General features: G+C 42.1%; 1 protein-coding gene across 1 annotated transcript in view; it reads left to right on the forward strand.

Annotated features, from left to right (window-relative positions):
* The first annotated feature begins 7,310 nt into the window (after positions 1 to 7,310).
* MMP20 (matrix metallopeptidase 20) overlaps positions 7,311 to 24,417 on the forward strand; it is a 58,024-nt gene continuing 40,917 nt past the window's right edge. Inside the window, exons 1-5 of the mRNA NM_174391.3 lie at positions 7,311 to 7,434; positions 15,416 to 15,663; positions 19,719 to 19,867; positions 22,211 to 22,336; positions 23,120 to 23,281. Coding sequence (NP_776816.2) covers positions 7,315 to 7,434; positions 15,416 to 15,663; positions 19,719 to 19,867; positions 22,211 to 22,336; positions 23,120 to 23,281 — 805 coding nt within the window. The 5' untranslated portion in view covers positions 7,311 to 7,314. The remainder of the gene's footprint in view (positions 7,435 to 15,415; positions 15,664 to 19,718; positions 19,868 to 22,210; positions 22,337 to 23,119; positions 23,282 to 24,417) is intronic.

Below are 24,417 nucleotides of genomic sequence, written 5' to 3' on the forward strand. Positions count from 1 at the left end.
CCCCATCCCGAACCTCCCCCGCCGCCTCCCTCCCCATCCCATCCCTCTGGGTCATCCCAGTTGCACCAGCCCTGAGCGCCCTGTTTCATGCATCAAACCTGGACTGGCGATCTATTTCACATATGATAATATGCATGTTTCAATGCCATTCTCTCAGATCATCCCACCCTCGCCTTCTCCCACAGAGTCCAAAAGACTTCTATATATCTGTGTCTCTTTTGCTGTCTCGCATATAGGGTCCTTGTTACCATTTTTCTAAATTCCATATATATGCATTAGTATACTGTATTGGTGTTTTTCTTTCTGACTTACTTCACTCTGTGTAATAGGCATTTTTCTTTAACCACTGGACCACCAGGGAAGCCCCCCTTGTAGCTTATTTTATACCTAATGGCTTGTACTTCTTAGTCTTCTCCCGCAAACGGCCCCTCCCCCTCCTCTCTCCTCACTGATAACCATTAGCTTGCTCTGTATATCTGAAATTTTCACTATGGTCAAATTAGAAGAAGATTTACAAACACAGTTATGTATAAGACCTTCCACCTTAACACTACTGCTGCCATTTCTCCAGATATTCTCTTTTGCCTTTATGTATATATATATATTTCGGGAGAAGGCAGTGGCAACCCACTCCAGTACTCTTGCCTGGAAAATCCCATGGACAGAGGAGCCTGGTAGGCTGCAATCCATGGGGTCTCGAAGAGTCGGACATGACTGAGAGACTTCACTTTCACTTTTCACGTTCATGCATTGGAGAAGGAAATGGCAACCCACTCCAGTGTTCTTGCCTGGAGAATCCCAGGGACGGGGGAGCTGCTGGGCTGCCGTCTATGGGGTCACACAGAGTCAGACACGACTGAAGAGACTTAGCAGCAGCATATATATATATTTTAGCAGACTGAAACAAATTTGCCCAATTTTGTGATTTCCTTTTTTGGTTGAAATTGTTCCTTTAATATTTTATGCATTGCTCTTTCCTTTCTAATGACTAAATTATACAATCTTGAGTTGCTATCACTTACATAACCACTTCCCTATTTTTAGACATTTAGGTTGTTTCCAAGTTTTTGCTGTTATCACTAAGACTAAAATAAACACTTTGGATTTTATTCTTTTAAATTATATTCTCAGTGAGAATTCTGAGGATTACACAAAATGTTCAAAAAAGTATGAACCCTTATATGGTTCTTGATACATAGTGATTTTAGGATTATATCAGTTTGCACCATTTTTACAAGTCAGACATTCAAAGTGGAGTATGTTTGTTTGAGAAGTATGAAAGAAAGGCTATGGTAATGCTGGTGGCTGATTTGCTAGGAGCCTGTCTCCTAGCAAGGCATTCTCCCAAACTGCACCTAAACCCCTCAGAAGTCCAGAGATCCAATCATTTGCCAGAGCCGAATTCACTAGAGATTGAGATGCAGAAACCAGAAATGTAGAAACCACACCTGAAAGTGCTCGGGAGCTGCTGGCAGCTGGAGTCAGCCAGGTGGTCCTCTCCTCGCTCGAGCCCAGCATCCCGAGGACACTGCCTGGCCCACGCACCCATGTGTGCATGCTTCCTGTAACCTACAGGAGCACAGGTATTGAGCTCTGACAAATTTGGATTAAAATCATGGAGCCATCAGTTAGCATCTACGGATACTCCAACTAACTATTCACCCTCCCTAACTAAGCCTGAAGTGTCTTCATCGGAAAAATGGAGTGTTCTACACTTTTGGGGGAAGTGTACATAGGGTGCTTGGCTCAAAGTGTGGTGTCTAACAAGGGTTTAAGAATACCTTGGGGTAATGCTACACACGTTGGTTTGATTCACCATATGGGTTAAGTAAAATTTATCCCTCTGAGGACAATCATTTTTCTTATTCCTAGCTTTAATCATTCAATCATTCATTCATGCATGCAATCATTTATTCAACTATTTACTGAATACCTATTTTGTGCCAGACACTGTTTTATGTACTAGAGATATTGTTGCAGAGAAAATATAGAGTCATTATTCTTATGGAGCTTACATTCTAGTAGTGAGTGTCAGACAAAACACACTTAAACAACATAGAGCATATCAATATGTACATTTAATGATGTGATGCTTTGTTTTTTTCCCATAATTGTTATTTTAATCAATGGTCAATTCAATAACCAATGGTATCTTAGAAGTTAGAAAACGCCATATGTTCATTTGTTTATTAATTAATCACAGTATTTCTGGGGAATTTTTGCAAATCATAGCAAAAAGCAATTCTGAAACCTCCTATTTCAGAATTGGACTGAATCCTAAGCTTCCATAAGCTATTTTAATCCTCTCAACATCCATCTGAGATAGATATTACCCCGCTCCCTGATTTTACAATGCAGGAGATAGTTTAGGAGGGTTCACAGATTGTAATAGACATTTTCTGGGTTTGGTTATGTTTTGTTCTTTGCCCAGCACCAATTTTCTCTCCAGGGGATATTGCCATTATATGCATAATATATATATATAATCAGTGATCTCTATGGAAGGTGTCCTGCCTCTTAATGTGGAGACATGCTCGTTGACCCTGAACGTCAAGGTAAAGACACTGACCCAACCTAAGCAACAGAATCTCTCATTAAAGACTCTGAATGCTGTGGGAGAGAGAAAAAGACAATCAGAAACCAGAGCCCCGCAGCATGGCCTTGACTGTCAGCTGGGCCTGTGCCCGGCTGTAAGGTGCCCGGGTCCCAGCCACAGAGCACTCCTTGGCTTTCGTTTCTGCTGCCCTTATTTCTGCTGGATCTCCCAGCCTGATGTGCCAGCCTTCCTGGCAGTCCTCTCAGATGCCTGATATCCTTTCAAAACTGAATTATCCAAACAGATTTTCATAGCTTGAAACTTAATAACACTAACTAATAATACATTTAGAAAGTGACCAAGTCAATATTTAATTTTAGGTCTGTCTAAAAACAGAACCCCTTAAGTAAGTCAACTGGGCAAGCAGTAATTTATTCAACAATTATTCATCATATGCACAGCAGGCACCATCTCAGCAACCTAAATGCTGAGGATTTACTAAAACCCCTATGGAATCAAGGGCTTCCCAGGTGGTGCTAATGGTAAAGAACCTGCCTGCCAATACAGGAGAGTTAAGTGATGTGGGTTAGATCCCTGGGTTGGAAAGATCCCTTAGCATAGGAAATTACAACCCACTCCAGTATTCTTGCCTGGAGAGAGAAGGCAAGAATCCCATGGACAGAGAAACCTGGTGGGCTATAGTTCATGGGGTCACAAAGAGTCAGACGTGAGTGATCACACCATGGAATTGAATTCAGTGAGAGTCTAAAAAAGAGCAATTATTTGCAGTGAACTTTATTCTATAATTTGAAATACTTAGCCCCTTATATTAGTGGTATATGGAAACCTAAGTTCTGTATAAACTTTCTACAACGTCTGCAGGATCCCCAAAAATCAACCCAAACATCAGTAAACATGAAACAGATTATCAGCCTCCAATCTGCATATTATTTTTATCACCCAATTTTTCTACAGATACTGTGCTTTCCACATTTCTCTGTGATATGGTCTCTCATTTCATTACCTTTTAGTCCTTGACTTGCTTTGATATGAACTTTTTAGGTTGGAATGATTTGGATTTAACTTAGACTTGACACAAAAACGGTAGAAAGCAAATTTTTTCTCCTCTGTGAAGAGAGAAAATACCTAGAAATTATCAGCTTTTGTTCTTAACAATCAAAGGGTCGTACTTGAGAGTATTGAGATTTATTAAGCTCATGCAAATGAAAACTGGATGCTGGAATCTTCTAGAAATATCTAGATCATACCTTGTATTAGTTGATCAGTTGTGTCTGACTCTTTGTGACCCTAGGGGCTTTGGCCCACCAGGCTCCTCTGTCCATGGAATTCTCCAGGCAAAAATACTGGAGTGGATAGCCATTCCCTTCTCCAGGGCATCTTCCCAACCCAGGAATCGAACCCAGGTTTCCTGCATTGCAGGCAGATTCTTTACCATCTGAGCCACCAGGGACGCCCAGATCATACCTTATAAGCAGTTATTTTCCTCAATTTGTATCCAAAAATGGAATTTTGTAAACTCTTTGGAGTTCTGGAAATGAGAGCATTTTCTCTCAATTGGTCCAGAATTTCCTGCTGCCATCCCTCCACTTCCTGTCTGCACTGGACCATCATGATAAACTGGAACAGTAGTGTGGGGAGAAAACAGGGGAATGAGATGATCAAACGGAGGGAAGTTTCAAGGACTCATTCATTCTTTGTTCTTCAATTGTGGCAGCTGTTATGAAGTTATAGTATTAAGTAGTACTGTAGAAGATAGGAGAACATATAGATGGAAATTTTGAATGATTATTGTAATGTCTTTCCCTTTCCTCAGACCAAAAAGTGGCAATGAGTATATGTGTGTGTGTTCATTTATTCATTTGTAAAACAACCTTAAGTGAGACTTGTATCATTCATTCTTCAAGGAACAATATAATTTAGTTAGTTGAACTAGCCTACTGGATCTGTGATTTTCTTTTTTCTTCTGAGGATCATGTTTTGTGTATCTCACAGCATATGACAGAGATAATGTTCATATGTATAACACATTCTCATTGAGCACCCGGGATTATTCACCAAACCCCCACACACGGCTTGTAACTCCACTATTTTCTCTTCATGTAGGAAAATATATCACCATGCAACAGAGCAAGAGAGAGAGAGAGAGATCACCTAGGAATAACCTTGAATCTAATCATACTTATTCTGAAATCTAAGTAAGACATTCACATATTTTTATCTATCACCTAACAAATATTAGTGTTAAGTTATTTGCAACAGACTTCACAAATGACTTTAAATACAAGAAATGCCACACTGCTGCAGATGGCAAGGGTGATACTGTATACTGTCTGTGACCAGGATGTTTTGGCATTTTGTATATATTGTTCACTTCATCCCATATTTCATAATCCTGTTTGCTCAATTACTCCAATGGTTTTCCAAGCATGCATCAGAATAACCTGCACAGCTTGTTAAAACGTATCTCCTACATGTGTACCCCAGTGTTCATCACAGCACTGTGTATAATAGCCAGGACATGGAAGCAACCTAGATGTCCATCAGCAGATGAATGGATAAGAAAGCTGTGGTACATATACACAATGGAGTATTACTCAGCCATTAAAAAGAATACATTTGAATCAGTTCTAATGAGGTGGGATGAAACTGGAGCTTATTATACAGAGTGAAGTAAGCCAGAAAGAAAAACACCAATACAGTATACTAATGCATATATATGGAATTTAAAAAGATGGTAATGACAACCCTGTATGCGAGACAGCAAAAGAGACACAGATGTATAGAACAGTCTTTTGGACTCTGTGGGAGAGGGAGTGGGAGGAAGATTTGGGAGAATGGCATTGAAACATGTATAATATCATATAAGAAATGAATCGCCAGTCCAGGTTCCATGCAGGATACAGGAAGCTTGGGGCTGGTGCACTGGGATGACCCAGAGGGATGGTATGGGGAGGAAGGTGGGAGGGGGATTCAGGATTGGGAACATGTGTACACCCATGGCAGATGCATGTTGATGTATGGCAAAACTAATACAATATTGCAAAGTAAAAAATAATAATAATAAATAAATAATTAAAAAAAAATTTTTTTAATAAAACATATCTCCTGGGCCCCCGTCCCAGAGTTTCTGATTCAGTAATTCTGGGTGGGGCCTGAGAATTTACATTTCCAACAAGTTTCCTAGTAATAGTTATGCTACTGGTCTAGGAACTACATTTTGAGATTCATTGATTGAGTCATTCATATATCCATCAGTCAAACCAGGCTATCCTAAAGGAAATCCACCCTGAATAGTCACTGGGAGGACTCATGCTGAAGTTGAAGCTCCAATACTGTGGCCACCTGATGTGAAGAGCTGACTCCTTGGAGAAGACCCTGATGCTAGGAAGGACTGAAGGCAGGAGGAGAAGGGAGTGGCAGAGGATGAGATGGTTGGACGCCATCATTGACTCAATGGATATGAGTATGAGCAAGCTCCAGGAGATGGTGAAGGACAGGGGACCTGGCATGCTGCTGTCCAGGGCATCACAAAGAGTCAGATACAACTGGGCACATATATTCAAAAAACATTAATTAAAAGCCTACCTGGTGCCTGGTATCAAAGTAAAAAGATGAACATTATTTTGTAAGAGCTGATGTCTACTGAGCATTCTGTTTTGTTAAGACCTGATTTACTCCTTTATAACAATTCTTCAAAGTAGGCACATTTTCCCCCGTTTTCTCAGGAAAAATTACATAGCTGAAAAAGATTAAGTAACCTGCTCAAAGTCATATGGACAAGTGTCAGAACTAGCATTTGAACCCAGATCTACTGGATGCAAGTGGTGCCCACAGACATCATGCTGCCTGCTCTGCTACCTCTGTAATGTGACAAGCTTGCACACAGCATTAGTTAGTCTTTTGCAGATTAAAACAAACTGATGTTCAGAGGTTACATAACTTGTCCAAAATCACACAGCTAGAAATTTAATCTCTATTTGATGCCAAAGTGATTTTGCACCATTTCTGCATGCTATCTTTAAGTCACGATCCATTTAAATCAGAGCCAGGAACAAGAGGATGACTCTAGTTAACCAGAATGCACAGAGAATGCAGAATTTAATATTTCAGTTAACAAAGAACATCTCTCTTGCGCTAACTTATTCAAAAGCTTTCTAACAATTACCAGTGTACCTTGCAACCTAAGTCAGCACAGAATAATGTACTGTTTCCTTGATGACTCAGGATCTTACGTGTCCCAGCAGCATCGTTATAAGCGGCATTCGTTTCTGAGAAATGTCCAAGTGAACGCAGAAGAAGGTGATAGGGGTGAGCGTGTGGGGAGCCCAGAATTACTGAGGACAAATTAAAGTATATTCTATTCCTTTACCTTTCCTGCAAGTAGAATGGACAAGGCCCCAAATTGAGACTTATCAAAGGTTTCACTTGAGATGGGTTCAGATTAATCATGTCTACTCCAATTCGTGGAATTATTAATAGCTGACAAAATGCATTAAAAGTGATTGTTTTTCCTCCTTTTGCCACTTGATAAATGGCAAAGAATGAAGCTTTCCCTGACTCCTGTGTCCTACTGTGTTACCCCATCATCAGGGGAGAAAGGAGCTGTATAATTACCTTTTGAGACATGAATCATCCTTACTCTGAGGGCCCAGACCTGTTTGACTCTATAAAAGCAGCTCAAGGTTGAAGTGCAAACATGCACTGTCTCGCGTCCCCCAGGGTTACTATAATTACCGATCCACCAAGAGGAGATGAAGATGCTCCCTGCATCTGGCCTTGCTGTCCTCCTCGTCACCGCTCTGAAGTTTTCCACCGCAGCCCCCTCCCTACCTGCAGCCTCCCCCAGGACCTCAAGGAACAACTACCGCCTTGCACAGGTTGGTGAATCTTTGCACAATTCCCTCTTCCCCCTCCTGCCCCAGAAAATCTAAAGAGGATAATAATAAGAAAATCAGGAATATCTGTTGTGGTTTTGAAATCATCTTCTAAGTCCACTGAAGCCTGATGGATACGATTCCCTGTTCAGCTAAGACTGGTGTCTAGTACACGCTGAGTGTCTGTGTTGCAAGATTGCATAAATAAAGGAATGAATATCTATCCAGATATTTTGCTGCACACAGAATTTGAGGGGGCTTGCAAAAATACAGGCATTACAGAAAGACAAAAGAAGTGTTTGAGGAACAACGTAGAAGGAAAACTATAAGAAAAATAAAAAACAAAGTGTAAGATTTGCACAGTAGCTGCTGCTGCTGCTGCTAAGTGGCTGCAGTCGTGTCTGACTCTGTGCGACCCCATAGATGGCAGCCCACCAGGCTCCCCCGTCCCTGGGATTCTCCAGGCAAGAACACTGGAGTGGGTTGCCATTTCCTTCTCCAATGCATGAAAGTGAAAAGTGAAAGTGAACTCGCTCAGTCGTGTCCGACTCTTAGCGACCCCATGGACTGCAGCCCACCAGGCTCCTCCATCCATGGGATTTTCCAGGCAAGAGTACTGGAGTGGGGTGCCATCGCCTTCTCCACTGCACAGTAGAGGTGGGTTGCAAATTTAGTGCTAAGATTCCTAACAGTCACAACAGAAAGATTTCCTGTGTTCATTTTTCAGAAAAATGGCTTTTATACTCAGGGCAAATTTGATCAAAATTTGAAACGAACCGGCCAACCCACTTCTCATGCCAAGGTCTTTCCTCTCCAAAGCATATTCCCAAAGTCCCTTATTTACTTACACTTTCTGTATCTTTCTCTTTCAAAATCTCTCCCAACTGACTGTTGGCAAGGATTGAATACAAATAATTCATTCAGCATACCAGAATTCCTTCAAAGACTAAGAGTGATTCAAAGTGATTCAATGTATATTTGCTTCCAAGCGTTTTTTGGGTGTTTTTTTTGGGGGGGTGGGGGTGGTGGGAGGGATTTTTTTGCTTTTGTTTTTTTTTACATTTAAAATAAAGATGTCAAATTTTAGCCTAAAGAAATAAACCTTCAATGGAGGAATTTCCAACGTTCGTGAAAGGTGTGTGGTGAGACGTTTTTGCACCAAGGCCTCTGTTTTGTGTATCTGTCACAAAGACAGCATACTTGTGATTGCAGCCCTGCTGGGGATTGCTTTCCTACCTGCCAGGCTACACTCGTGGGCTGCTTCTTCTGTACACACCGCGTGGCCCTACTGATGGCTCATGCCACTCTTGCTTTCTAACTGATCAGTCCCCCTGCCACACCGGTCGTTCAATGTTTTGAATATCAGCTCTCCGTATAAACAGCACAGTGGGTGCCGAGTACAGAGCAGTCGAGTTGAACGTTCTTTGATTTGAAACCACTTTCAGACGAACTAAATTCTAAATAACATATCTCAGAATATTACCTGGGTCTATTTCCAATCGTATTTTGCCACCAGCCTTTGCCTCCCTTCTCCTGACATGTGATTGTCGCTTACCCAGTTTCATGCCACTGGACCTCCAGAAGGAGTGTCATACTGAGGTTAGAACTGATCTGGTGGCTGAAAAACCATGGTTTTGTCCAGGTTCAGATAAGCTATGGTCGTCGGGCCCAAACCGGCCACCCTTGTTTGTTTACAAATCATCTTCTGCATTTGTACCGCAATGGTGGAAATCACGTGATGAAACAGAAAATATTAATTATCGGACCTTTCAGAAAACAGTTAACTGACCCCATAGTGGTCTATGCAGGAATAAGGCCAGCCAGCCTTGAAAGAAATCTGTCCTTGCTAAGAGTATTAGGAAAGAATTAGGTGTTCTTGGAATGTTAGGGGTCTCTAGTGACCCCCTGGGGCTTCTCTGGTGACTCAGATGGTAAAGAATCTGCCTGCAGTGTGGAAGACCTGGGTTTGATCCCTGGGTGGGGAAGATTCCCCAGAGAAGGGAATGGCCTGGGAAATCCCGTGAACAGAGGAACCTGGAGGGCTACAATCCATGGGGTTGCAGAGTCAGACACGACTGAGTAACTTTCACAGTGACCCCTTACCCTTTCTCTCCAAAGCAAGTCAGCCCCCTTCAGTTTCTCTTACGACATACTTTGAAAGACCTTCTACCGAGGATCAAGGAAACTTGTTGACACCTGGCAAACAGGCCTTCTCCTGCCTGCAGGGGCCCTAGGCGTCAGCTAGGAAGGAAGGAAAGGGTATCACTCTTCAGCAGGCTGGTATGATCTAGGCAAACCTCCTACGTGCATCCCAATGACTAGAAAGAATTACTGTCCCACCTTATAGTTTAAAGAAATAGCTAACAACTCAGGCAACAATACAACAAATGAAATGACATGAAAATAGACTTATTTCATAAAACAGCTTAAGTTTATTCATTTACCAATTATTTATTGAATGGCTTCCCTGATAGCTCAGTTGGTAAAAGAATCCGCCTGCAATGCAGGAGACCCCGGTTCGATTCCTCAGTCGGGAAGATCCGCTGGAGAAGAGATAGGCTACCCATTCTGGTTTTCTTGGGCTTTCCTGGTGGCTCAGCTGGTAAAGAATGCCCCTACAGTGCAGGAGACCTGAATTTATCCCTGGGTCAGGAAGATCCCCTGGAGGAGGGAAATGCTACCCACTCCAGTATTCTGGCCTGGAGAATTCCATGGACTGTATAGTCCATGGGTCGCAAAGAGTCGGATACGACTGAGCAACTTTCACTTTCACCCTTTCACTTACTATGCTATGTGCCAGGGTTTGTCCTAAGCAGTGGAGAAACATCAGTGAACAAAACAAGTAAAGTTCCTATTCTTCCAGCACTGACATGGGCATGACGGAGGAGTGGGAAGAGCTGGGAGGAGACAAGCCAGGCAATCAATAAGTGTCCATGTGATATTAAAAAATAAATTTACCAGGATGATAGAGAGTTACTAGGGCCCTGGAGGGGGAGAGGGGCATTCTCACCTGAGTAGTCCAGGAAGGCTTCTCTGAGGAGGGGATATTTGCAATGAACCTGAACTCTGTAAAGAACTATGTGGACCTGAACTTCTTGGTCGTGTGAAGATCTGGAGACAGAGCTGTCAAAGCAGAGGAAAGAGTATGAATGCAGCAGCCGGGGCAGCAGGCCAGATTGCAGGAGGACACCGCTGAGTCCAGAGTCAGGCCAGCACATACCGGGGCCTGGGCCTCCACCCTGCTCGCTTCTCTCTCGATCGCTCACCAAGAGCGGGCAAACGGTTCCCTGTGCCTGGGAACTCCAGGCAGGAAATGTTTCCAAGTGCTAGTCACTTCTTCCTCCAGGAACACAATAGTCTATTCTTGAAAAGATAAACAGGTTTGTAATTGATTTATTTCATGCCCACTTGTATCTTTTCAATTCTTATTGGCTATTTATCACAAAGGCTTAGAAAATGATGAAATAATTAGTCTCATCATCCAGAGTTTTAGCCTATTGTTTGTTTGTTTTTAAATAGTAATATCAATATGACATTTAATACAGGCTGTTAATTTGTCCTTAAAATAATAGAAGCTTTTATTATCACATTATTATGAACTTATGGAGAAGGCAATGGCAACCCACACCAGTATTCTTGCCTAGAGAATCCATGGACAGAGGAGCCTGGTGGGCTGCTGTCCATGGGGTCGCACAGTCGGACACGACTGAAGCGACTTAGCAGCAGCAGCAGCAAGCAGCATTATGAACTTAAAAGTTGAAGAAACTAAAAAAACTTCCAAATACAGATTGTTAAATTCAGGTGCCTTTACTACCCTTTTACTTTCTGTGCATAAAGATATTTTAAAATTACCATTATACTCAAATTTTGGTTCCTTCTTTTTTGTATTATTAAATCATAATAAAATTTTAATGTTTATATATCCATAAACATCATGTTTAAAAGTGACAAATATTTCAGAAAATAAGTGAGCTATAATTTGTTCCATTTATATAGTTGGATACATGGAATATTTCCATGTGAATAAGATTTCTGTGAACATCTTTGTACATCAGCTTAATTTAAAGGATTATTTTTTCAGGATAGATTTCCAGAAGTGGAATTAATGAGTAAAAGGATATGAACATGTTAAAGTCTTTCGATATATTTCAAAGCATTTTCACACTGAGCATCTCATTGGATCCTCACCTTGGTGTGGGAAGGCTAGACACTGAACCCATCTCATAGATGAGAAAACTGACACCAAAAGAAATTACAGGAATTGCCCACACTTTTTAGAACCTAGGATTTATCACACAGATGAAAATTCACACAGTTGCATTTCTGTGACTTTGCCAAAACAGAAAGAAATGTTGAAGACATCATATCTTGATGTCTTCATCAAGAAGAACTTGATGAACTTGAACTTCACCTTCTCTTGAGGAGCACTTAAATCTGAGCTTTAAGCTCCTTCCTCCTGGGAGGGACACTCGGAAGGCACACTCAGTAAGAGCTGGGCGGGATGAGAGCTTCTGGGCCTGTTCTCCAGGCCTCTGCTATTCTAATTTCTGGAAAGAGGATCACCCAAACACCAGCAGCAGGCTCCTGTGGTTTTACCAGTGGGGATGAGGAGGTGGAGGCATGTAGGACAGTTCTGGGGAAGCCTCAAATCCTTGGCCCAGATGATCCCACAACCAAGAGCTGAGCCAACAGCACGCAAGTGTTAGAACAGAACACACAAATCTAAGTGTGCACCTTTGTGCCTAACTGAACATTTTGACTCTGGAGAGCATGCTAAAACCTCGTCAGTAACCTCATCGGTAACCTCGTCGGTAATTTTAGCAATAAAGTGCACAGAAAACATTGGCCTCTCTGTACCTCGGAACACCTGATAATTCTTCAAAGAAGCATATTTGCTATATTTTGCCTAAAGGATAGGACCTCAAATTGTAACTGAACATCCACCCTGTGTCTGGAACTGGGTCAGGCCACAGCCGTAGCTGTGAAGGCATCATCATGCCCAGCAGGGAGGACCGTGAGGCCCCCGGGTGGGAGTGATGAGAAGGCCGTGGACTGTGTGCACAGCGGCCGGTGCTTCCTCGTGTAGGAGCCGCGTCCTGCGGGAGCACCCAGCGGGGAGCAACTCACCCGCTCACTTCAGCAACCAGTCCTCGTGCTCTAAGGAGAAATCGTTTCTGATTCTACCTTTACTTCATTGAAGATGGTTTGCATCCTGTTTACTATCACTGGCCTTAAACTTCTTGAGCTGCAGGCCTAGCCTCTTGTGCGCATTTTTAAGAAGAACCATTTTATTGTAAAAATTTTATTGCTATACGTTCATAGCAAACATATATATATATAACATATATGATTTTAAAAGTATTATTCTTAATTCCATCACCAACATATCAGAACTGTTAATCCCTTAGTCTGTATTTTTCAAAATACTTTCTATGACTCAGGGCTGGGACTAGGACAAAGGACTGCTGAAGGTTAGATCCTATCTTTATTTAAAATTTTAATATTTTTTCCACCATGAATTTTTTTGTCTTTTTAAGTTTTTTCCCAAAAATATTGCATTTGATATTATTTTTCTGGATCACTGTTTTTGGCAGCTCCCACCCACTTCCTCACCTCATCCTAGTTTATCACTGTATGTCTGTGTGTATTCATATGCACATATTTCTATTTACAAACTTGGCTTGTACTATAATAATAATAGTGATAAATCCCTTTTCACTTAATGCATAGTAAGCATCTTCTTCAGTTCAGTTTAGTCGCTCAGTCATGTCTGACTCTCTGCAATCGCATGGGCTGCAGCACGCCAGGCCTCCCTGTCCATCACCACCTCCCATAGTCTACTCAAACGCATGTCCAGTGAGCTGGTGATGCCATCCAACCATCTCATCCTCTGTCGTCCCCTTCTGCTTTCAATCTTTCCCAGCATCAAGGTCTTTTCAAATGAATCAGTTCTTCGCAGCTGGTGGCCAAAGCATCTTCTTATGGGACTATATTTTGTGAAATGAAAGTCAGAGTTTAGAATGTAACTGTAACACATACTCTAACAGGAAACAAAATATTTGAAATTTAAACAGCCTCAGAATATATGGAGCACAGAGCTCCACACAGAGGTCACCTCTAAAGAGTGTAATTCAGACTCACCACGAGCCTTGTATGACTACAGCATCTGCTTGAGCAAACAGAATAGCTCAGAGAATCAAAGTCATCTTGCCAAAAGAATTAGAAAAAAAAGAAACATAAATGTGCATATCGGATAGCTTAATGAGACACGGAAATGAAAGCAAATAGTCACACCTCTGTTCAGGGCACCTCTCCTGGGTTCCAGGGCTCCCTCACCCTTTTTCTCCTCTTGGGTTCTCATCTCACTAAGATTTTACCAAGAACAACCACCAGGGAAGTGAGGTCTGCTCACAAGCAGGCCAAGGACTAAGGGCTGTTTGAGCCCACAGGAAGGACACAGAGCACCTTGTCTAAACAAGTGAGTCTTACTCCTTTTCACTTTTTGCTTAACAATTACAGCTTATGTTGACACAAGAAATCTTTGGGATATAGGAAAGGATAAAGACAAATTGTCACCCATAATTTTATAACTCAGAGAGAAGCAAGATTAATATTCAGACATATTTCCTTCCATTATTTATGTTACTTATGTTCACTGTATTAAATTATATGTGCTAATTACCAATGCATTGATTAGTGTGTTAACTTTAAATGTTAATATACATGCTAACATTATTATTGATATATTAACATACAGATGTAATAAACATGAACGAAATACATATACGTTATATGATTTGGTTTATGTATGAAATTGTGATTATAATCTGTATAAAGATTTCACTTCTGCTCTTCTCAGTGTATTGCCATTATATTGAATCATTATACATGCCACTAAATATTTTCCAAAAACGTGATATTAGCAGAGGCCTAGTATTATTTCATATCAATATATAATAATGTATCTAACACATTCCCTATTGTTAGATATTAAGATTACTTCCAATATTTTATTATTTATACATAAATATATTTAACGAAAATGAATAATACACATAGTTTATATAGAACATAATAAAACACAGTTTCTGAATATAGTTCATATGATATACAAATAATATTATTTATATACAACAAACACCTTATAACATATAAACATTTATGTTTAATAAAATACAGATATAAATCTTTAGCTGCTTTCTGTTTTCCTGAAACAAGTTGGGTGGATGAAATTCCTAGGACAACAGAACACATTAAACCTGCATTTGCATGACTACGTTATTCACTTCACCTAAGAACTCATACAGAGTGTTTTGAGTGATATATTAGGGGTTTTAAGCCTTTAAACGCAAATGAAAACATTATATTTATGACTAATTTTCTAATATTTGCTTCAAGGGACAAAGAGTCAGTCCTAGAAAACCTGCCCCTTGAAAAACACCCCATATATCCCACACACCTGAATTATTTAAAAGTCTCAGCCAGGAAACAGATTGACACCTACTGCTTCACATAAAAGGAGAGACGGCACTATGAGGCCTCACAGAGCTAAGAACTCACTGATCTTACATAGGGTACAATGAAAAGGCAACACTGATAGTTGCTTACAGAGAAATAGGATAGTCTTTATTTTGCAAATTGGTAAAGACTTCAATACAAATAAATGGGCTGTGGGGAAAATGTTCACATTATTTTCTTTCTAATTTTTTTTCCCTCTTAAAATAGCAGGTCATTGTAGAAAAAGCACAAAATGCATGCAAATAAAAAAATCTAAAATCCCACCTCCCAAAGATAATTGTTGTTAATAACTTGGACTTATCTATCTAAGCTTTATCTATGCAAATACATCTAATTTTTTTTTTCCAAAAGTGGCAAATGCTGTGCAGACTGTCTTTAGCATAACAAGAATACTGTCCTGTCTTACCTGAGCATGAGTGTTGCTCAGAGCTTGTGCTGTAGACGTCAGCCTGCCTCTCCGTTTCAGGCGTACCTTGACAAGTATTACACAAAGAAAGGAGGGCCCCAGATTGGGGAGATGGTTGCAAGAGGAGGCAATTCCACGGTTAAAAAGATTAAGGAGCTGCAGGAGTTCTTCGGCCTCCGAGTCACCGGGAAGTTAGACCGAGCTACCATGGACGTGATCAAGAGGCCTCGCTGTGGAGTTCCCGACGTGGCCAACTATCGCCTCTTCCCAGGTGAACCCAAATGGAAAAAAAATACTTTGACATACAGGTAATGAGATCGAGTCTTTCCAAATTCAGAAAGAAATAGCCTCCCTCTCCTTCTTTTCTTTTAAAAGTATCTTCCTTCTGATGTGTATAAAAATCATGACTCGTCCCAATCATAAGAGAGAATGAGAACTTTTTGGTCTACTCCTTAGACACGAGAATTCACGAGAAAACATGACTTCGAGATTGTCATAATGAGTGGCCACTTTAGGTATAACAATTTTACCAGTTTAGAGACAACACGTTTTTCCATATAGAAAATGAATCTTGCCTAACATTTAAAACCTGATGGTACCAACCAGCTTTCTTAAAATAATCTTCTAAATTAGAAGTAAAGCTCACCTAATAAATTAATTTTTATTAATTCCAAAAATAATTTATTGGCAATTTGTTAAATGTCTGCCATAGGCATTCAGTTCTGGAGGTAAAAGGTAAGTACATCACTTTCCCTCGCCTTTTGGGGAGAAATACATGCAAATAGCCGCAGCTCCGGGTGAGAGATGTAAAATCACAAGTCTAAGCAGAGAGCTGTGACAGCATGTGGAGGAGCTACAAGGTCACCCAGGGATGGCCCGTGACATCCGCGCCTGACCCAGCACCTGCACCCCCCCCACCCCGGCCATCCTCCCGTTTCTTCCTGCCGGAGGGGGAACAAGGATTCTGCATCAGCCAAGGGGACTCATCCAGCCAGAACCGACCCCGCACTGTGCTTGGGAGTCTCAGGCCTGAACTCCAACCCCGCAGCCCGCATCCATTTGCGGGGCCAATGCTGGCTTCCTTCCCACTCAGTCCACCTCAGATAGACCGACCGTGGCTCTTCCTAATTATTACAGTGCATTTTACTGTTATCGATGTTCTGTTGGGGAGGTGAGTTACAGGTCTTATCTGTGTGATGGAAATGACCTGCTGCGGCTCATCTAGTCCCAACATCTAGTCCTACCAGGTTCGCTGGTGGCAGGCTGGTAGCTGAAGTTAGCCGTAGTGAAGAGTGTTTCTAACACGGTGATCAGCAAACCCAGCGCGGGGAGGGGGCTGGCTACAGAGCCAGCTGTTACACTGCCCCAGCAGTCTGGTGACTCCTTGTGACCGCTGAGGGCCCAACCCAAGCAGAGATCAGATGATTCCTCTGTTAGTTGCTATGAGCCTCTGAGTCCATAAGGTGGCACTCTGAATACAGCTATTAGTTTCTGCCTCAGTTTAAGAATGCCTCAAAGATCTTTCTTGGCGGGGGGGGGGGGGGGGGGGGGGGAACACCTAAAAGAAACAGAGCACCCACGAGATTACGAGGTAAGAAAGGAAATTTTTATATAAACTCATGAAATCTTTCCCATCATCTCCTAAACTGTGTCATAGGAAGTTTTCCTAAACTGTGTAAACTTTCCTAAACATTTCCTAAACTGTAAACATTTCCTAGCACATCGTCTATGATTACGTTTGTGCTAAATCACTTCAGTCGTGTCCGACTCCTTGCAACCCCATGGACTATAACCCACCAGGTTCCTCTAGCCATGGGATTGTCTAGGCAAGAATAGCGGTTTCCACGCCCTTCTCCGGGGGATCTTCTCGGCGCAGGGATCAAACCCACTTCTCTTTTGTCTCCTGCATTGGCTGGCGGGTTCTTTACCACTAGCGCCACCTGGGAAGCCATAGTCTGTGATTACGCACAGCAAAGACAAGCTAACTTGGGATTTGAAGTATAGTATTCTTGTGGTAATATTCTCTGGGCAGTCCCCAAAACCCCTCAACACACCCACACTGACCATCCACTTCCTCCTGAACAACTCGCCTTCTCCTCCCCTCCCCTTCTCCAAAAAAAAAAAGAAACCAGAGACTACCTTAGCTCTGTGAAGCTACTGGATCTCAGAATAACTTCTTTCAACATAGCCCAGAGGACTGAAAGGATTTCCCTGTAGCTCAAACGGTAAAGAATGTGCCTGCGATGCAGGAGACCAGGGTTCGATCCCTGGGTCAGGAAGAGCCTTTGGAGGAAGGGAACGGCAATCCACTCCAGTATTCTTGCCTGGAGATTTCCATGGACAGAGAAGCCTGCTGGGCTATAGTTCGTCAGGTCACAGAGACTTGGACAGGACTGAGCGACTGACATACACACAGAGGACTGAAAGGGCTCCCCAGGTGGTGGCAGTGGTAAAGAGCCCTCCTGCCAAAGCAGGTAGACGTAAGAGATGGGGGCTCAGTCCCTAAGTTGAGAAGATCCTCGGGAGGAGGGCATGGCAACCCACCCCAGTCTTCTTGCCTGGAGAATCCCATGGACAGAGGAGCCTGGTGGGCTACAGTCCATAGGGTCCCACAGAGTAGGACAGACTGAAGCAACTTAGCATGCAGAGGACTGAAAAAGATGAAATATAGCCTAGTGCTTATGTGCATAAACTTTGGAGCCATGAAGAACTGGGCTCAGTTCCTGACTACGCATGAAACATAGAGTGATACTATTACCTCTGAAGGTAGCTGTGAGGGTTACTGGGCATTCCACATTGAAAAGTGCCTGGAACCGGTCCAGCCCTTAGCGTGTGTTCCCAGAACGTTGGCTGTCATCACTGCTGCTGTATCGATCTCTAGACCCTCTTGGCAAGGACCTCTGTCCACGTGCTCTTCCTTTCTGGTCCACCCCTTCTCCATGCCTGTTTTCTCCAGCCCAGCACTCACAGGCCACTATGTGGGGATGGATAACTTATCTACAATATGAGAGAATTTGGGGATGCTAACTATACAAAGCCATGACAAATCACAGATTCATATTATGCTGTGGGAGTGGCAAATTCGGAAAACACTAACTGGTCCCTTTAAGAGTCCTGGTTCCCCCTCTGGACACTCTAGCTGCCTCCTCTTGGACCCAGTTACTGGAGTGAGAGATCTTATTCCTTCCCTCTCAGTTGCTGGGTTTGGCTATTTCCCCTCCTCTCTGTGGGACATGGTCCCCTCCTTTGGAGCCTCTGGGACAACTACTGTTGATTTCTGTCTGAGACTGCACCACCTGCATCAGAATAGCCTGGGACACTTGTTAAAATGCAAATTTCTTGATACACTTGTGTGTTTAACAAGCTTTCTGAGTTGTTATCACAGGTCCTAAACTTTGAGAACAACTGAGTAGGCCCTAAAAAACACTAGCTTTTATTCATTAGTTCATCCATTTAGCAAGTGTTTGCTAAGCACCTATTATGTGCAAGGGCCAGGGCTAGGACCTGGAGAAGGTAGAGTATGTGTCTGGCTCTCAATGTGGGCATTTACGGAATTCACTTCTAAATTTATTCGCTTCTAACTCACCCCCACTATTCAACCTGAGCCCAAGTTCCCCCAGGTTTCAATTCCTTACTTCCACCCTTCCTTTATGGCAGCTTAGAATCCCCAGCCCTTGGGTTCCAGAGTGGCACGTCCTAGAAAAACACCAACTGTCTCTACCCACTGTATCCAAAAAGCTCTATACTTTTATGCCTTCCAATGTCATTGTCAGAGCAGGACTTGATGAAAGAAAGACTTGAGCCTTTTTCAGCCCAAGTGAGCATCCTTGTGACAAGCTAGCACTTCCTCTTTTAAGATGTACATTATTTTAAGAAAAAACATTCCCCCATGGCCCTGGGGAAAACCTGCTTGTCTTTGAGTAAGAATTTGCAAAACCTCAAAACTCTTTGTCTTTATTTTTTACAATTGAAAAATTTTGGTCTCTTTAGGGGAAAAAGATTCCTTCTCAATTAAAACCGCTTTAGAAAAAATGGACTTCTAGCTACTCATAAAGTTACACAGGTATTATTCTTTCCAATTAGTGATGTATAATAACAACAAAAGTCAAACTGTTTCAGCATCAGAAATCTCAAATTTTTCATTTCACCCCCTTCATTTTTCTTAAGTTAGCATGTTTCAGTAATGTAATAAAGATGAAAGCAAAATAAGAATTATTAATTTGGAGAAAAACCTATAAATTGTAGATTTATGGTCACTATTTTTATCACTATTTTTATTTTCAATATGAACTAGACATAACTTTCACTTTCCTCACTTAGGACCACTTGTTAAAAGGAAAACGTGTTGCTTCTGTATTGACAGAATATCCAAATACACCCCTTCCATGACCCCTGCGGAAGTGGACAGAGCCATGGAGATGGCCCTGCGGGCCTGGAGCAGCGCCGTCCCTCTGAACTTTGTCAGAATCAATGCGGGCGAAGCAGACATTATGATCTCTTTTGAAACCGGAGGTACTGTGGTGCTTCCTGGATTTTGTCTATTACTCCAGAGGAAAAATATTTCAGTACTTTTCCTCATACAATGTTTAATCCATGTGACCAGCACGCTCCTTCTCAGAACTGTGAAGGGCAGAGGCCAAGATAACGGCAAAGTCATGACCTTTATTTAGTCAGAAAACAGAGCCAGGGGAGTTCTCCACATGCTGAGCTACAGAATGGACTTGGCATAGCCCATTTTCGCTGTGGCATTGCCCCGTCAGGGACGAGTTCTGTCAGGTTTAGCTCCTCTATGGCTGGGAGGCCCTCTGACCTCACCCCAGCCCCATGATGGTGTCCATCACTCCCCTTCATATTAGCCAAGGATCTGCCCCTCTGAATCCTCTCTAAGGGTCAGTCCCACAGAGCTCCTGCAGCTTTCCTGGGCAGTGGAGGTTAGGAGGGCGGCTGCCGCTGCTGTCTGGCCCACACTTCAGACGCCTGTTGGTGGAGTTGCCAGGCCTGCCACCAGCCTGCAACACTCCGTCCCTCACTTGCCCCTGTTTCAGAGAAACGGGTCTAGAAGTAAATGAAGGAAAGGCCGTTTAAGTCCTTTCCCTCTCAGCTTTCTCAGAGTCAAGGTGAGTATCCCCACCTCTTTCCCTCCACAGATAACCTTTCTAAGTGTCCTCTTTAAAGTCTTTATCCTGATTTTAATCTGATGTCACTGGGGAGAGACATGCATAGAAGCTGGGAGAGAGGACCAAGCAAGTCCTGAGCCGGAGCCCTTCAGAGGTGGCCCTGGGGTGACTGGCCCATGGTAGGTCTCGACCCTCCCACAGGGTCAAGGCCACCCCCAGGGAAGCAGCAGGGTGGTGTGGCTTGGGGCAGATTTGGGGGTGACAGAGTTAACATCTGGCTCTCTCTTGATCTTTCAAGCTGGCTCTGTTCCCTAAAACAAGTGGACTGGGCACTCTGCTGCCATTTAACCAGGACCTCAGGGCATGTACTGATTAAACAACACTGCCCTGAAACTTGCGGAGAAGGCAATGGCACCCCACTCCAGTACTCTTGCCTGGAAAATCCCATGGGCGGAGGAGCCTGGTAGGCTGCAGTCCATGGGGTCGCTAAGAGTCGGACACGACTGAGCGAATTCCCTTTCACTTTTCACTTTTATGCATTGGAGAAGGAAATGGCAACCCACTCCAGTGTTCTTGCCTGGAGAATCCCAGGGACGGGGGAGCCTGGTGGGCTGCCGTCTATGGGGTCACACAGAGTCGGACACGACTGAAGTGACTTAGCAGCAGTAGCAGCCCTGAAACTTGGGGAATGGCACACCAGAACTTTGTTTTGTTGGTTTTAAATAAAACAAGGTATTCTCACAAAAATCCTGAAAATCTGTGAAATGTATTCTATAATATCCTTCATTTTATTCTTCCTCCTTTCCTATTATTTTGTAATGAACTTTTAAGTAAATATAGATACTAAAACAAAAGCCTATTAAGCTTTAAAAGCTGCAATTTTATAAATACTTCTGTTGCTTTCAGGAGTTTTATGCATGAAAGTATAGTAAAATTACAGAGAAATTTTCTTTCTTCTTTTGACATGTCCTTAAAATATATTGGGCTATACAAACAGAAAGCACACGCTTGTCCAATTTACTATCATCGTCTTAGCCAGATCGTATTTTTGTTTTGTTTTTTTGTTAGCAATTTTTTTTACATATACATGATATACAATGTTGTGTTAGTTTTAGTTGTACAGCAAAGTAATTCATATATATATATATATATATGTTCTTTTTCAGATTTTTCCCCCTTATAGGTTATTATACTATACTCAAAAATGTTGAGTATAGTTCCCTGTGTGATATAGTAGTTCATTGTCAGTTACCTATTTTATACATAGAAATGTGTATATGTTAATCCCAAACTCCTAATTTGTCCCTCCCTCACTGCCACCCCCTAAATAATCCATTGAAATCACTCTGCCAACATGTGTTCACAGTCCAGTGAGTGGATAAGATGGTGGCTGAATAACCATCTGCCTCTCTCCTTTTGTAATCTGCAGCATGGTCATAGTCTATAGTAGGCCATGTGCCAATTAATAGTGCAACAAATACAATAACGAAAGAACATTTTTTTTTAATTTTTAATGCTTACTATCTTTAAAATACAAAATATTGCTTTTATTATTTTAATAGATCACTCACTGGTATGTGAGATTCCTCTTATAAAAAATGAATATTGAAAAGTAAATCTATTTGTATGAGAAATACCAATGCTATTCAAAAAGTTATCCATTCCCTGTGATATTATGTACCCCTCAAAATTTGCTAGAAGGACTAAATCCTGTTGGCATTTTGCCCCATATGTCTAGATCACGGGGATTCCTATCCATTTGATGGGCCTCGAGGGACTCTAGCCCATGCATTTGCACCTGGAGAAGGCCTGGGAGGAGATACACATTTCGACAATGCTGAGAAGTGGACTATGGGAACGAATGGTATATATGCACAATTCACCATAACCTGGAAAATATTGTACCTTCTTCTGGGCCTCCATCATGAAACCTTGAGGTTCAACGTCCCAAGCCACCCTTTAACTAGGGGGGCTGGCTAGGAAAAACAAGTAAGCCAAAAATCCAAAAGGGAACACCATAAGGGAAAAGAACCACCCTCAATTGTGCTGTAGATTTGTCTGATCTCTAGTTCACAGGGTATAATCGCGAGAAACAGCAATACCCTACGCAACACACAGCAGTATTTTTCTTCAACTGCATAGTATTTTTTGTTTCTTACCTGTACTTGGAAATAGGCTACGTTCAGAAATGACCTAAGAAGAATTAGTACTTTACTGAGAAGTACAATGGGGATGGGTTAACATTTCTAGAATATCTGCATGTCATCTAGAAATCTCCAGTGTGAAACATGGGTGGATAAAAGAGAGCAGACAGGGAGCCAGTAAAGCATGCATGGACTAAATCTAGGTATTACAGCCACTGTTAGTGCTAAAGCCCTTCTTTACGGAGCACCATTGACCATGAACAAAATAAATCGATTTACATTTCCATCATCCCCTACCCCAATCCCCTCCTTGCCAAGGAGGGAAGAACTAGGCTAAAGTCAGCAAAGCTAAGGGCCAGAACACCCTACCAACATTATAATAACCCAGGTCTGAAAAGAAAATGAATGAACTATGATTTGGCATAAATTCTCCTGTGAAGACAGGAAATAGTGAAAATAAAACTCTGTGTTGATGCTGTCTTTTCCTCTCTCATATCATCCAGGTTTCAATTTATTCACCGTTGCTGCTCATGAGTTTGGTCATGCACTGGGCCTGGCCCATTCCACAGACCCGTCAGCACTGATGTACCCAACTTATAAGTATCAGAATCCCTATGGGTTCCGTCTCCCCAAGGACGATGTGAAGGGGATCCAGGCACTGTACGGTACAACCGCTACACTTTTTTGACTACAGACTCTGAAAGTGACAGGCATTTGGTTTCATGGCAAAGTGTATCCTGCCAGCCATTAACCTGCATAGGTGAAGATTAAGCTAGAAACCGCAGCCCCAACTATCCCCTCTTAGGAAGAACTTATTTACCATATATGAGTATTGCTTTCTTTTGTAAGATGAATATTTAAATTTTACGTCTTTCCTCCAGAACATATTGTTCCCTCGATGGCCATAGAAAATACAATCATTTGTGTGTATTTTGAGTGTTGATCAGGGGTTAGATATTGGAAAAGGGTGGATTTTTTTATAGTTCATATATATAGTGTTTATCCATTTGCAAATAAGTGACCTTATCTCGGGGCTTCCCTGGTGGCTCAGACAGTAAAGAATCTGCCTGCAGTGCAGGAAATCCAGGTTTGATCCCTGTATCAGAAAGATCCTCTGGAGAAGGGAATGGACCTTATCTTCCTAAAAATAGTAATGATGATGGTAATAACTGTACCATTTAGTCATATAGCCAGTCTGCAGTTTCCAAATCATGGTCATCAGTATGTGATGACCTCATCACTAGCCTGAGGGATGTAAAATGTTTTCTGCATTTTATAGTTGAGAAAGCTGAGGCTCAAAGACAGTAACTATCCCAAATTATCAAAATTATCTGAAATGTTAGTATTCTTTTAAAGATGATAAAGGATTATTAGGAACTCTATATCCCATTTTCCTAAACAGAAAGACAAGTCCATTCATCCATGAGAAGAAATCTTGAAACATCACTAGACCTTGACATTTTGTCTGTTTGATGGGTAAAATGCTGGAGAATCTAGGAAGCTGCCTTTCCCGTAAGCCTCAGAACCTGCTCATTCAGCATTTACTTGCAAGTACACCTGCTCTTCCACTCAGCCTAGAGAAGGGCCTGTAGAACCCAGCTCCTCCTGCCTTCCCGCATCTGGCCAGTTCATCTGTTGTTTAGACTTAGGTACACACAGCTGCAGTCAGATTTCACCTGAGGCACAAAAAAGACAAATTTCATCCCAAGAAGTGTTCAGCCAGCTGTTTCCCTTCAGAGTGGGGTCTATGCCAGTTCTGCTTCTCTCTTGAGTGACAGGAAAAAAAAAAAAACAAAACTGT

The sequence above is a fragment of the Bos taurus genome, chromosome 15 (genome assembly GCF_002263795.3).
Source record: "Bos taurus isolate L1 Dominette 01449 registration number 42190680 breed Hereford chromosome 15, ARS-UCD2.0, whole genome shotgun sequence".
Taxonomy (NCBI): domain Eukaryota; kingdom Metazoa; phylum Chordata; class Mammalia; order Artiodactyla; family Bovidae; genus Bos; species Bos taurus.